Here is a 13685-nt window from a genome sequence, read left to right on the forward strand (position 1 = left end):
CAGAAACTACCAAAGAAAAAAAATAACACGGAGGGCAGCTGTCTCCAGAGAAGGATGCAAGGAGGAAGAGTAGTTATTAAATGGGGATGTTGGAGGATATATGCCCAGGTGGCAGGTGCCTCACCTGGCCCTCCTGCTGTGACAAGCAAGACATAATCTGTCCCACCCAGACACCATGGGATGGAAAGTCCCCTGAGCAGAGAAGCACACAGGCAGCACTGCCACTTCTTCCTCAGAAGAAAAGCAGTGAGGTTAGATAAGCCCCCTGACAAAGGAGTGATTGCAATTTATGTTTTTTCTATTTATACTAGAGGCTAAATTAGCAGATTAATATTTGCTTCCAGCCACTGCTACCAGCCTGAAGGGGAAATGGAGCAGAATGAGGCCAGCAAAGGTCACAACTCATTCAACCATCAGTATCATCAAATTTGCTCAGCAGAGCTTTGATTACTTTTCCAAACTTCAAGGCTGGTTTGTGGCAAAACATTTCTTTAGAAAGGGAGGAATAAAAGGCTAAAACTAAGGCCATGTTAACATATTAATAAATCTCTCAACTAGCAAAACTATTATCTTTATTTGGGAAGCTGAATGCTTCTGAATATTAAATCAAACCCACTCAGCTCTGAACATCTAGAAGTCTTACTCCTGGATGAAATGGGGGCTGCGTTGAGATTTACTGAGCTCACAAGGGGCTAACTGCACAGCCCATGGGATTAAGCTGTCATGCATTCACAGCTATTAAAATATCCCTCTCAGCTCTTCTTTGACACAAAAAGAGGAGGATGCTGCCCCTGGAACCTCACCCCATGCATATTTTAGCTCAGTGCCTGCTTGTAAAACATCAAGTCTCACTTAAAGACCAGCACTCTCTAAAGCAGAAGAGCCTCTGAGTCCAGCCATTGCTGAAGCATTTCACGACTGCCACCTTCACCTGACAGCAGCTCTACGGTGCACACCTGTATCAGCACATAAGAGTGACCACCTGAAGCATGGTTGCCACAAGTAACAGTTACCTCAGCAGGAGCAAAGAAAACCACAGCCATGAGGCCACAGCAGCATCATTTCAGAACTTCTACATGCCCTGTGTAGGCAAAGAAAAATAAAAACCCACAAAAGTCTTGATTCGCCCAGTTCATGTTGTACTTGAAGGATTCAGAGCAACGATCTCTTCCACCTGCAACCGCCTTTGCTGTTCCCCCAGCACAGCTTCCAAGGGGGTCTTGGGCAGTCGTGCCAAACCATTAGCACCAGTCCTGCCTGGCAGCTGCACCTGTGAATTCCTGGCAAACACCAGCCAGGGGCAACCCTTGGTAAGGGGGCTTTGACATCCAACTGAAAGAGTAGCACATGCTTCCAGTTAAAGAAATAAGTAAACAGCGCTTTGACCACAGAATCACAGAATATGTTGAGTTGGAAGGGACTCACAAGGATCATCGAGTCCAACTCTTAGCCCTGCCCAGGACCATTCCCAAGAGTCACAACATGTAAGAAGAGCCAGCAGTGTGCCTCCTTCATGAGAAGGTGGGGAAGAAAAAAAAAAATAGGGTATCACCATCTCAGAACAAAACTCAGTCCTGGTGAGACAGCCAGGGAGCACCAATGCTATGGATATTCCAGACTTTAGATGTCCTGCCAATGCCAGCCAACGTCCAATTCCCCCAAAACATACCTTGTACCTCTTGATTTGACACAAGGGAATCTCTTTTATCAAGCCCTGTGGCCTTCTTCCACAGCCTAGGACACCTGCAGCTGTGTGCACCCCAGCTTCCCCCTTGAGCACATAGCGGACAGGGTGCTTTGCTTTCATCCTCCCTCTATCTGTCTTACTCTTTCCTGCATTACAACTTTTTATTAATACACTTACACATCACATTTTTTACTAGTGTTTGCTACACTGTGCTCAGGATAACGGATCTTTAACTGGCTTAGGCTTGTAAAGAATTCAAGTATTAGGGGAAGATAATTACCATGCCTGGAAATGCAACTCAGTTAAGTCCACCAGAGATGAGAAAGCCATCTCCTGGGCTACACATCCACTCTTCTTCCTGTACAATGCTAGCAAAGAGTAGTTTCAGTAGGATATGGACTGAGCCTTTGAGCCAGGGGATGAACTCAGTCATGATCTAAAGCTTGCTGCAAAGCTTGCCACTGGTTCAGATGCACTTAGGTGCATTGTACTCAGGTGCATGTTATTTTGGCTTAAAAAAAAGAACCATCATGCTTTTATAAAATAAAGTGTAACAACACTAAACCAAGGGCACCACTCCAAGACATAATGTTGTCCTGCATCTAATTCTTTACTCCAGAACCATAGAGAGATATACTGGGAGTCCAGAATTGGTCATATCACTTAAAAATGAGCAGAGACACACAGAAGTTCAGGCTCTGCATCCAGTCTAACCTCAAAGTGATTGCTGCCTGTGCTAGGGACAGCCAGAGTAGTCTGACACCAGTATAGTAGATGAAGTTCAAACATGAGCAGTAAGCAGCTCTGAAAAAAAACAATTTACCCTGTCAAGAAGCAGGTTGTTCATGTCAAACCATGTTGACAGACCTGCACCACAACCAGCAGCTGAGTCGATTAATTTACAACTTGCTCTGTGTATCTGTTTTCCATTGGGCACACTCCTACAAAAAAGGAAGTATTTTATGACTGATACTGGGATAAAATATGAGCAAGAAACAACTTTTCAACCCTTTTTAAGGTTTTTTTTAAGACCTTTCATTTCCTAGACCAGGCAAAGAAGCTAAGATCTGATACTTCAGTGAGTCAAAATCCAGTGGAAAACAAAATTCAGTCTAAAACAGGTTCATTTGTTATTGTTCAATTAACACAAATTATGTTGATTTGTTTGGTTGAAAATTAAATTAATTTATAGAAGAAAGCAAGAAAAGCTGCTAAAAATCATAAGCCATACCCTTTCATTTTTAAACAAAAGGTGGTGTCTGGCAATTTCAACACTTTCCCCCTTGTTTTTAAAAACTATTCCTTTCTTACAGAAAGTTTCCCTGTCAGAACTATTCCTTTCTTACAGAAAGTTTCCCTGTCAGACATTTTTCAATTTTAAAAAAGTTCTCAAAAATCTTCCACTAACTGAAGTCTTGTGGAAGTCTACACGCAGGAGGTTGGAGCAGATGAGCAGTAGTCTCGGAAAGAACATCTTGAACCTCTACATGTGGACTCAACCTCTGCATCCTGCCGTCAGGTACTTGCACCCAGAGCCATTTTGGAAGGTGACCGACCTACAGTGCCTATGCCAGTAAAAAAACATCAGCACAAAGAAAAAAGAGGGGGCAAAAACTCCAAAACACACAAGCCCCCTCCAAACACTCAACAAAACCAAAAAAATCCCCCCAAAAACCCCACAACCCCCCAAAAAACAACACCAAATTCTCTTCTCTCTAGCATCACAGACAGAGATGTTTTTGAAGCTGCCCTTCCTTCTGTGCCCCCCACGTCAAGAGTCCCAGCAGTTTCAAACCCAAAGCACGTGGCTCTGCTATTTCTGACTGGTAGAAGCAGAAGTCAGCTCCCAGAGGAACTCCAACGTGAGCACAGCATTTGTACAACGATTGGATGGATGGATGTGCTCTCACTTCTAAGCCTTAAAGAAATGAGAGTACATCTATGAAAGTTTCACCAAGGAGAAGGAAAAAAAAAAAAGAAAAGAAAAAAAGGCAAAGCAAAGGGGTTTCAGAGAAGACAGCCCCTTGAGCGATTTCCAAACATCAAAGAAAAAGGCCTCCAGCATGTTCTCCTCATCTGATACCTTTGTTCCCCCACTCCACGCCTGCAGGCACGTTCCGAGTGATACAGAAAAGGCTCCTACAGCCCACAGACAGCTCCCGTCCACAGGCATTACCTGTGTCCCACTCTGATTACCTCACACTGGCACTTCAGACCAATCACAGCTCATTTTACATGGTTGAATCCAGGTGGGGCTGACGGGGAGTCTGGAGTCCCAGAGAATTCCAGCAGGTCTGTGTCAGACACAGTCCTGAGCAGCCTGTCTGCTCCTTCATCTTAAATGCAGGTACCATCCAGGTGAGCGCTTCTGCTCCGCTGTTAGTTGTGGGGAATGTGCTTGAGTGTTTCCCACTTTCTTACCTCTGCTTATGTGGTGATTTGCTTTCTACAGGGCTGCATTTCTATTTTTACGCTCCCCTCAAGCTTACCTTGCCCTGCCCATCCCTGGTTTGCCTCGGCAGCTTTGCAGAGATGCAGTGCAGATGCCTGTGTGTTTCAATGTTTACAAAGCACACTCACAAACACAGCATACCCAGCTGCCTGGAACGGCTGCCCTTGGATGCATCCCAGGCAGCATGTCCACTCCCGTGGGGCAGGGAAAGGGGAGCAAACAAGACAGGTCAGAAAGGGTCTCTGGAGACAACTGTAATTGTCAGTCCCTTTTACTTTGCCCAGTCACATAAAAAAAGCTCCTGACAGTAAACTCCTTGCTCCCCATCAGGGACTGCTGTTATCTGTGTGCCAATTTAGAAGCTAACAAGAGATTTCCTCACCCTGGAAACTGCAGGCAGGATCTGCCAGCGTAGCACTGCAGATGGGTTCAATCTGTTGGAACTCTTTTCATACACTAACACAAAACACAGTCCTCATAGCAGCATTTCCCTTTCACGTTCCAGTGGGCAAAGCTTGTGTGATCAAACTCTGTTTCAGATAATCTCTCAGTGACCTGTTGGCCCTGCACTGCTGCACATCTCAAGGCTGCTGCAGACCCACTCAAGTTACGACTACCCCACGTTGGTTTTGATGAGACCAGTCCCCGTACTGGCCAGGCTGAGACTTTGTGACACTGCAAGAAACAGGTTCCTGTGCAGGCAAGGAAAAAGCAGGCTGGGATGGAGCTGGCCAAGCGGAAGGTGGGAGCACTTGCCTCTGTCAGCCTGCAGGCAGTGAAGGCTACATGACACTCGCCCCTGTGCCGAGCATTTGGGGGGCTGCTCTGCCTCCTCTGTCTGTAGGGGTTTTTCTGGAGCTACATGGAGCAAATTAAAGTTTTTGGTTCATTGCCTCTCAAGTCCCTCCATACAGGGTTTTGAGGGAATTTCTCTGCAGTAAATGACATGAAAATGAACAGGCATGAAACACCAATTATTTCCACTCTGTAAACCTAGGGATCTGATCCACCTTTCTTTGAACTCAGTGGGACTTCTGTGTCTGCAATGAATGGTGTCCTAAACCCCAACTCATAATTTCTATAGGCTGGCAAGAAAAGCTAGGATAAGGAGCTCACTCTTGGATTTGTGTTTAAATCCAGGTCTGTAAGCATATACTGACTTGTAGGCATACACTGCCCTCCAGACCTATGTGCAATGCCACTGAGATTCCTCTGCTGAGCTTTTCATGAAGGCACTGAACTTGACACCTGATTCCCAGAGTTTCATGCCATTTTGAGCCCTAGATGTCAGCAGCCCCACACTGTTGGAGGCTGGTCCCTCTGCCCCAGCAGAAGTCCACAGCTCATGACCACACTGCAGATAGTAGCAACTGGACTATCTTGCTCAGTAATTTGCCTTTTGCCAAGTAGTGCCGATAGATCGCATTCCCCATGTAACACAAGACTTTAATTACTTCACAAAAGCACTAAATTCCTTGTCAGCTGTAGCCTGTCAGAAGGAAATAAGAAAATCAATGAGTTCAGAAGACTGTAGAGAGAAAGAGGGTGAAAAAAAATTTAAAAAGCCCCACCCCAAACAACAAACACTGAAACTACCACTTCTTTCATTCATCTGAACTGAAGAAGATATACTAATGGAGTAGCAAGGATTTTAACTTCTAAAACACCCAGACAAGACTTGGCCTGGGCTGGGGAATACAACTCTTGCATTTTGCTCTTTCTTTCTTTCCCAAGCAGGCTGGGAGCCAGGATATATTTTCTCAGTAGTGATGTTGCTATAAACTGTTCGATCCTCCTGACTGTAATGCTTATTGCATTTTACTTAAGTTACAGTGTAGCTCAACACAGATCTGTCTGCCAAAGTTGGATGTTTTGAAATGTCACCCATTCCTGACCCGTGTGATTGAAATGGAGGGATTACTCTGTTCAGACGTTTAACTCCCTCCAAATCATGTGGCCAGAAAAATCCCTGTGCTGCTAAAGCTCTTAAGTCACAGAAGTCAGGCAAAGCTACTCCATTACCAGAAGGCTTCAGTACTACTGGATTTATCTTGATTGCCCACATTTCTAAACAGCTAAAGGGTGTTTCACACCTCTAGAACACAGAGAATTTCTTGCTTCCTAATTGAAAAATGCACAGATAGAGAGAACTACTGCAGAGAGGTGAAAAAGAGAAACTGCCAAGGAAAAAGAGCATGAATGATAATATTATTTTAAATGGCATTATCAGGTAACAATGGCAACATATCTGGATGCATTTTATAATGACATTTAAACTAACGTTTATCAGTGTTAAAAGTTGAATTCCACATCACACCAGATCCTCTCTGAATAGCACTTTCAATGACACTTCCAAAATTAGTCTAATTAAAGCCAGCAAGCATTATTGGCTCTGTTTTACAAGTGGTATGATTCACAAAATAAAGTAGCAGATGTGTACATTACCACAGGGCTAGGAAGGATTTCCTCTATGTACTCTAGACCCTAGTCCTTACCAGCATTCCCTTCCTTACCCAGCAGCCACATAGTTAAGAAACCGTTGTTCTGAAAGCCCAGAACAACATGCTTCTGTTTGCAGAGATTGTAGTTAAGACAGAAGCCATCTGCATCCACCTTGCCAGGTTATTTAGCCCAAGCACAGGGCACAAGTGGTGTGGTTAACACTATTTCCAAAGTTAGCTAGGCTGGATGCTGGCTTAAGCATCCCTGTACAGAGCTCAGCTGCTTGGTGTAGACATGCCTTGAGTCAGCTATCATTAGCTGGTATTAATCCTGACAGATCACCCTCAACACAACATCCTTAAAAGGGCTTAAGTGGGTGTTAGGCACTAGTTAACTTATAAATTAAAGCATGAATTAAATTACCCACTGAAGAAAGTAAAGGGCAATTTAAATTTCAGTTCATTATGAAGTCAAAGCAAGTAAGCCAATTTACACCAGCTAAGGATTTAGCCTGGTTTCTCATCCCCATGATTTTAAGCCTTGTTTTGTTGCAGGAGAAGCTATGTGACATGAAGTTGTCCTGCTGCATGACATTAGAAACTCACATCAATAATTCTGTGCATTACTGTCAATAAACTGGTTTAGACCATTTGCAATATATGTAATTCCTAGTTCATATGAAAATATTGGGGGGAAGTGGGACACCAGCAAATACCTTTACAGGGGATCCTTTGTATTTCCAACTAAAACCATTTACCAACATATCATTATTCTGATGAGCTTTTTGCTTAATTCTTTGCCATAATCATTCCAAACAAGGTTGCACATTTGTTATACTAGAGATAGATTTGAAAACAGTAAAGTGCTCTGAAATAAAGGAAATTGAGCATAAATTGTTAATCAACAAGTTGCAAAGAATCACAGACATTAGTTATGCCATTTAGCAGGACAAAAGCATATTCAAATCCTTTAAAGTGACTACAATATTCGAGCCTTGCTGAAATTTAAAAACCACTGTCCCACCTTTGTTACTGGACATAATAAGTATAAATTTCACAGGGCTCAAAATCAGTACTTCTTTCTGGCTTTATACAATATATCTATTTGGCTTGATAACACCTGTGAGCAATTTTCTGCTAGCTGGAGGCAGTTGCTCCTCAGCCTGCAGGTCCCTTATCTGGGATTCCTCTGGGCCACATCTGCAGTGGTAAGCTGAGGAGTGCCTGGAAGCATTCCCAGGCACTGATGCCAACTGGCAGGGAGCAGCCCGAGTCCATGCTAGTGCCTGCCTCCATGCTGAGCACAGGATGGCTGCACACACACTGCCAGCAGAGACTGGTCTCTGGACTTTCCTGTCTGTCAAATCACACCTACAATGAGGAGAGCAGTAGCTGGAGCAGGGTGATTTTTTTACTAGGAAAGAGTCTAACCGTGTCCTGGGAGAGAGGAGACAGACGTGCTAGCAGGCACACTTGCATTTATGAGCGTGGGGGCAGCCACAAGTCTCATTCCTTTTCTCCACCGGGACAAGATGAGCAAGGGGAACGCATGGCTGGTTCTGTGCTGTGTCCCCAAGGTCTCTGCCACCACAAAGAGCCCTCCTTTCTCAGGGGAAGCACAGACATGGGAAAGGAGGTGTTCCTCCCTTTTCTCCTACCCGCTGGCTAGTCACAAAGATGTGCAGGGATAAAAATGCCTCCATGGTCAGCCCAGCTCTGAGGACTCAGGGAAAGGAGCACACCTGGGCAGTGTCGGAGCCACTGCAGCTTCTCCTCCGGCAGCAGCCCTGCACACAGAGGGTACCACAGGGATTTTTAAACCAATTCCTCATCCCTCCATGTATCCTAGCAACTCCTCTCCAAGGTTAAGCGGCAATGCCTTGCCCACCTGTTGCATAGCAAGCCTGAGGCAAGTTACATATTGCTTTCTTCCCAGCTCATCCTGCTAGTACGAAGCCACGGAAATTAAAAAATGTGCCACAGTCAGCACACCCCCACCCTGTCTTCTTGGGCTGGGGTGTCACACACAGGCATTCACATCTCTGAACATCATGAACTCAGCAGTGGCTCCTGCAACGTGGTCCAAGGAAAGGTCTTGCTGACACAGGCCGAGCACTTTGTGATCAAGGCAATGAAAACGGGGGTGGCCTTAACCCCTGCTGCAAAAAATGACGTACACGCAGTGCTAAACGAGCTCAGGTGGGTATCTAAGTAAGATTTCCAAAAGAATTTTATGTCCAAAAAAATGCCCAGTGAATAAAACAGAAAGAAAATTTGACTCCTCCCAAGCCCTTCCCTTCAACCTGATTGGGCTGCAATATTATTATAATAAATGAGCAGCGCTTGTTAAGAAAAAAAGCCAAAAAACTGGCAACAGAAGGGTTGAAAAGCAACCTTTTTCATGAGTGATGCCATTCTTTCCCCCTCCAAAGCACCCTTTAGCATTTTTGATTTCTTGAGGAGGGGAAAATAATATTGAAAACTTTATAGGAATAATCATAGAACTTTAAAAGTTTGCTTTGCAGAAAAATTTAAAAAATATATTTAATCAAATTTTAAAAAAACCAAACAACCAGTTACAGAAATCTGTTGATGGGGAAATTTACAATGGATTACTTTCTACACCCAGTGAAGATGTTTCTTTGTCTATGGCTCTCCTGCCCATAAAAGTAGATTTTCTTTCTTTGGCTATCACTGACCAAATACTTTAAGATACAATATACATTTGTCATTTGAACATCAGTTATCTTAATTTATCATTCAACTGGATTCCTGCAAAACAAATAAACAAACAAAAACCCTAAAGATTTTTCTGCCTTTTTTTTTTTTTTGCATTACTGAACTAATCCCTGCTAAGTCCATTTCAGTCTAATATATTCAAGGAACCCAAGGGTTGTACAGGCAGGCACAGGGGAGCCTCTGTCCCCAAGACCAATGGGGAAGATAAGGTTAACACTGCTCAAAGATACATAATTTGCTGTAAATCTCTTACACATCTTCACACAGAGGAAAATATGGGATACTTCATAAGTGGTTTTAGAACTTGTGAGTTATCCCTCTTTCCCCACTCCTGAAAGATAAATGCCATAATGAAATGCAGCCATCAGGTATTCTCTGTATTTGGAGCGCTCCAAGAGTGAAAAATGATTATGCCCTTTCACTGGATAAGTTAAGGTTGACTGCCTGGCTAGCTGGGGAAGACAGGTATGATTTGCACTAGCTCCCAGGCCATGACTGGAAGAAGGTGGCATAACCTTCTTCCTCAGCATCAGTTATTCTGCTCATCTCAGGCTGAAGAATATGTTCAGTATGTCAAACCTTCCTTTTTTACTGTAAGGCTACTTGGCAGCTGAATCTGCAAACTGAGATGAGTCCAGCTGAGATGGCAGCAGCCACTTCATTAGTTCAATGTCAGTTTGGTTTTGACATGTTTGTGGAACCACTGACTAAGGTTTTATAACAAGTGAGAAAAGGATTTTATAGCTAAGATTTCTTGCAGGTGTCACATAAATTTTAGGATGTGGTCCTGGTCTGAGCTACACAAACAAAACTCTCCTGTGTTTTGACAGACATCATGAGTGAAAATTGGATCATGTTTTCTGTGTGAGATAAAACTTACTGCCTTCACAGCTGTCATTTTTTTATAGCACAAGGGAGGAAATTCAAGCATTTAAAGTTACATTTAAAGATGAAAACTTGATAGACATATCTGGCAATAAAAACACAGCTGTTAACAACACACTGAAAATACTGCAATGGTACAGCACAGGAAGCTGAGACACTGTCTGTGGTGAAGGCTGAGGAGAATCTGCAGGTGAAAGCAGCTTCCTCATTTATTTAACACAAGGAGTAGTGCTGGTGTTTTCATATTGTGCAGCAATGGGCAGAAATACCCTCAGGAACCCATCATCCTGCACTGCACAAATAAGAACAGAACTTCCCAAACTTCTGTGAACAAGGCATAAGCACTGGAATGACAATTCTTCACACACAAGACAAGAGTCATGTTTATATTTTACTCAGGTGGAAGAGATGGAGCATTCAAAGACAGTCTCTTGAAATCTCCAGTGGACTTGAAGGACGCAAGCTTACGAGGGCTGCTGCTTCTTCAATTTAATAACTCACTGGTGGTTTCTGACGTAAATATAGAGAGCACGGGGAAGACACAGAATAGGTTCAGACACAGCTGATCTATCACAGCCTTGCAACACCACCACCTCCCACATCCACCAGTTATTTTTATGCAGCTACTAATGCTAAAGATGTGTTATGAAAATAAATGAAGTATGAATATGCTCCAGGATGAGAATGTGCAACAAGAGGCAGGTTATGGGTTAAAATAGCCAGGTGCCTCTTAACCAGTGTACAAAACGGTCAACAAACAGCTGCTGAAGAGACTCATGAGGCCCTGGCACATGCTATCTAGAAAACATTGAGTATTTGGAAGCACGCACTGGCTCGTATTCAGCACCCAGAAGCTATTTTAAGTGCTCCAGAGAGACAAGTTAGTGTTATTAAAGCACTTTTCTTCCAAGAGACAACAATACATTTTGAGCCAAATAATCCCATCAGAGACCTTTCTAAACACCTAAATCAGATGAAGTGGCTGTGATGATCTCATGTTAGGAGAGATTCAGTGGCTAAGCTAAGGCAGGTTTTCTTATGATACTTAAAAAGAAAATGAAACTATTTGCTGGGCAGTTTTAGTGCTGTGTCTATCACATCACAGCAGCTTCCAGAGAGCACCTCTGGAATCTCAGGAACTGCCTATGAGCGCAGGGAAGTTGGTTCAAGAAGAAAATCCTAAGCAGAAGCCTAGGGTTTTTTACCTTACTGAGCCTACAAAATAAGGTTTTTTTACCTTACTGAGCAGCAAAGCCATGGCTAAATAAGCCTTAAGAGTACCACTCTTTCCTCCTGGCAGAACAGCCTCAGACCCAAGAGGAAAGACTTCCAGCCCTTTTCTGGCCTTGCTCTCACCTCTCTATCTCAGTTTCACCCAGCCTTAGTGTCCTTTACAAAGCACTTCTGAGACTCACAGACCAGAAAACATATACAAAGAAAGAGATACAACTGTTATTACCAAATGCTATGGCTCTGTATTATGTGAAGGCTTAGACAGTTACAATGAACTCCCTAAATCAGAAAGGTGGGAAGATAAACAGGAACAGAAGAGAAGGAAATTAGGTTATGACAGTCAGAAAGAAGAGCAGTAGATGGTAGAGATTTAGAGACCTTTGGGAAGCACTCTGATATTGGCATGATGATCTCATAAGAGAAAATTGTTAAAAATTGTAAAAAATTTCACCAGAAGAAAGAACCTGATCAGAAAGAGTCAGCCCAACTAGGTTTATTTTGTAAAGTATTTCAGGCCTCCTTTCCCCTCCTGTTTTTGAAAGCCTGGCAAGGCTCGAACAGAGATCTCTAAGCACCTGTATGTCACCCTGAATATTGAGAGACAAAAAAAAAAGCAGAGAGAGAAGAGTGCCTGAATAGAGTTCAGGCACTGAAGGTTCCCACCTCTCTTTACTGAGGTTAAATCTTCACATCCAGTTCAGGGCAGTGATTTTCAGTAAGCTTTTAGCCGCTAGCAGGAATAAGGCCATTTCACAATCACCAAAGCTTAGGGTAGAAATTATAACAGTTGATGAGGAACTAGGTATAAATAAAATACTTCTGGTGAATTCCATAAAAGGAGTTTACCTCTGCCTACTCTTTATTAAGTTACAGTCCACTGATATTTAGCCAAGTTTTAATCTCTGAAATCACTGACTGTAGATCCTCAGATGGGAGAAACGAAGTGTTGATCTACCCCACAACATGATCCAGCCATGAATTTACAGATGAACATAAAACCATGGACTTTGCTTACATTTCTGGATCAAGAAAATAAGCATTTCTCTCACTATATGTAATGCACTATTTTTGCTTAGAAAAGGGTGTTCTAAAATTAAATACACGAAAGATACAGTCTCTCTCTCTCACCCCCTACTTTTTCCCCAACAGCCCTGTGCAGCAGCAATGGTGACAGACAGCAGCAAGAGAAGAGGTTCAGGAGACGCCAAAACTAAGACAACTTGGCAGAAAATACTCTACACCAGAAGCAACACGTGCCATAATCAAGGATCACAAGGAAACCAACATGCTCATGATATGAAAACTCAGAAAAAAATCTCACCTACTCTTTCAGCAATTATTTTTGTTTCAAATAGGCTCTTGGCATAACTTCCAAGCACAGTCTTTGACCAGTATTGAGAAAAGTACATTCATAAACCAAAAAAAAAGAATGAAGTACTGATGAAACTCTCATACAACTGCCAGCCTCTCGTGGTGCCTCTATTACTTGCAGAATGCAAGTGACTGAGGGCATGGAGGTAAAAACTCAATGAGCTCTTTTTTTTTTTCTTGTATCTAATCCATCACATTTGCAAGTTTCACTTACCTGTCAAGTTCTTCAGTCCAAGTTCCCTGAGTCCAAAGTTCCCATCCTTTCTGTAGTTAAGGAATATTGCCAAAGCATACCGCTCTTCGTAGAGTTTGGTCCCACGAACAATGCGCAGGTTCTCCAATGGCAGGTATTCAAACTGGTTCAAAGCCACCAAAACATAGCCTGTCACTTCTCGGATAGACTGAAAGGCAAAAATGAAACAAACGCATTAGACATGGTCTATTTTTAACTGTCCTGAATTTCCCATATAGTGGATGCTTTAGTGTGAGATGCTGCTACCCAAGGGAAAAAAAAAAACCAAAACCACTTTTGGAAAAAAAGTTCATTTTCAATTTATGATTTCAAGCACATTTCCGTTTCATTTTTAGTGAGTTTGTTAGAAATAATTGTTGGAAAGGTAGAAAATAGAGAGGTACTCCTTTTTCTCAGTCTAGTAAAACTTGAGTAAAAATTCACTGTAAGGTATTAAAGATTCACAAAAGGATGACTTTGCACAACTCAAAGCAGAGAGCAGGTCAAAGGCCTCTGCAGTACATGAGCAAAATCCACTGGGGAAATGCCATAGTTCAGATGAGATTGTCTGTTTGCAAGTAACTCTGTGCTGTACAGCATATTTCAGGGTGGCACTGAAGGGACACATCATGGAAGACACCTCTG

General features: G+C 42.9%; 1 protein-coding gene across 1 annotated transcript in view; it reads right to left on the reverse strand.

Moving 5' to 3' along the window:
- ERBB4 (erb-b2 receptor tyrosine kinase 4) overlaps positions 1-13685 on the reverse strand; it is a 610912-nt gene that overhangs the window by 277330 nt on the left and 319897 nt on the right. Inside the window, exon 3 of the mRNA XM_032693564.1 lies at positions 13023-13209. Within this exon, the coding sequence (XP_032549455.1) occupies positions 13023-13209 (187 nt within the window). The remainder of the gene's footprint in view (positions 1-13022; positions 13210-13685) is intronic.

This window comes from Chiroxiphia lanceolata, chromosome 7 (assembly GCF_009829145.1).
Source record: "Chiroxiphia lanceolata isolate bChiLan1 chromosome 7, bChiLan1.pri, whole genome shotgun sequence".
NCBI lineage: Eukaryota > Metazoa > Chordata > Aves > Passeriformes > Pipridae > Chiroxiphia > Chiroxiphia lanceolata.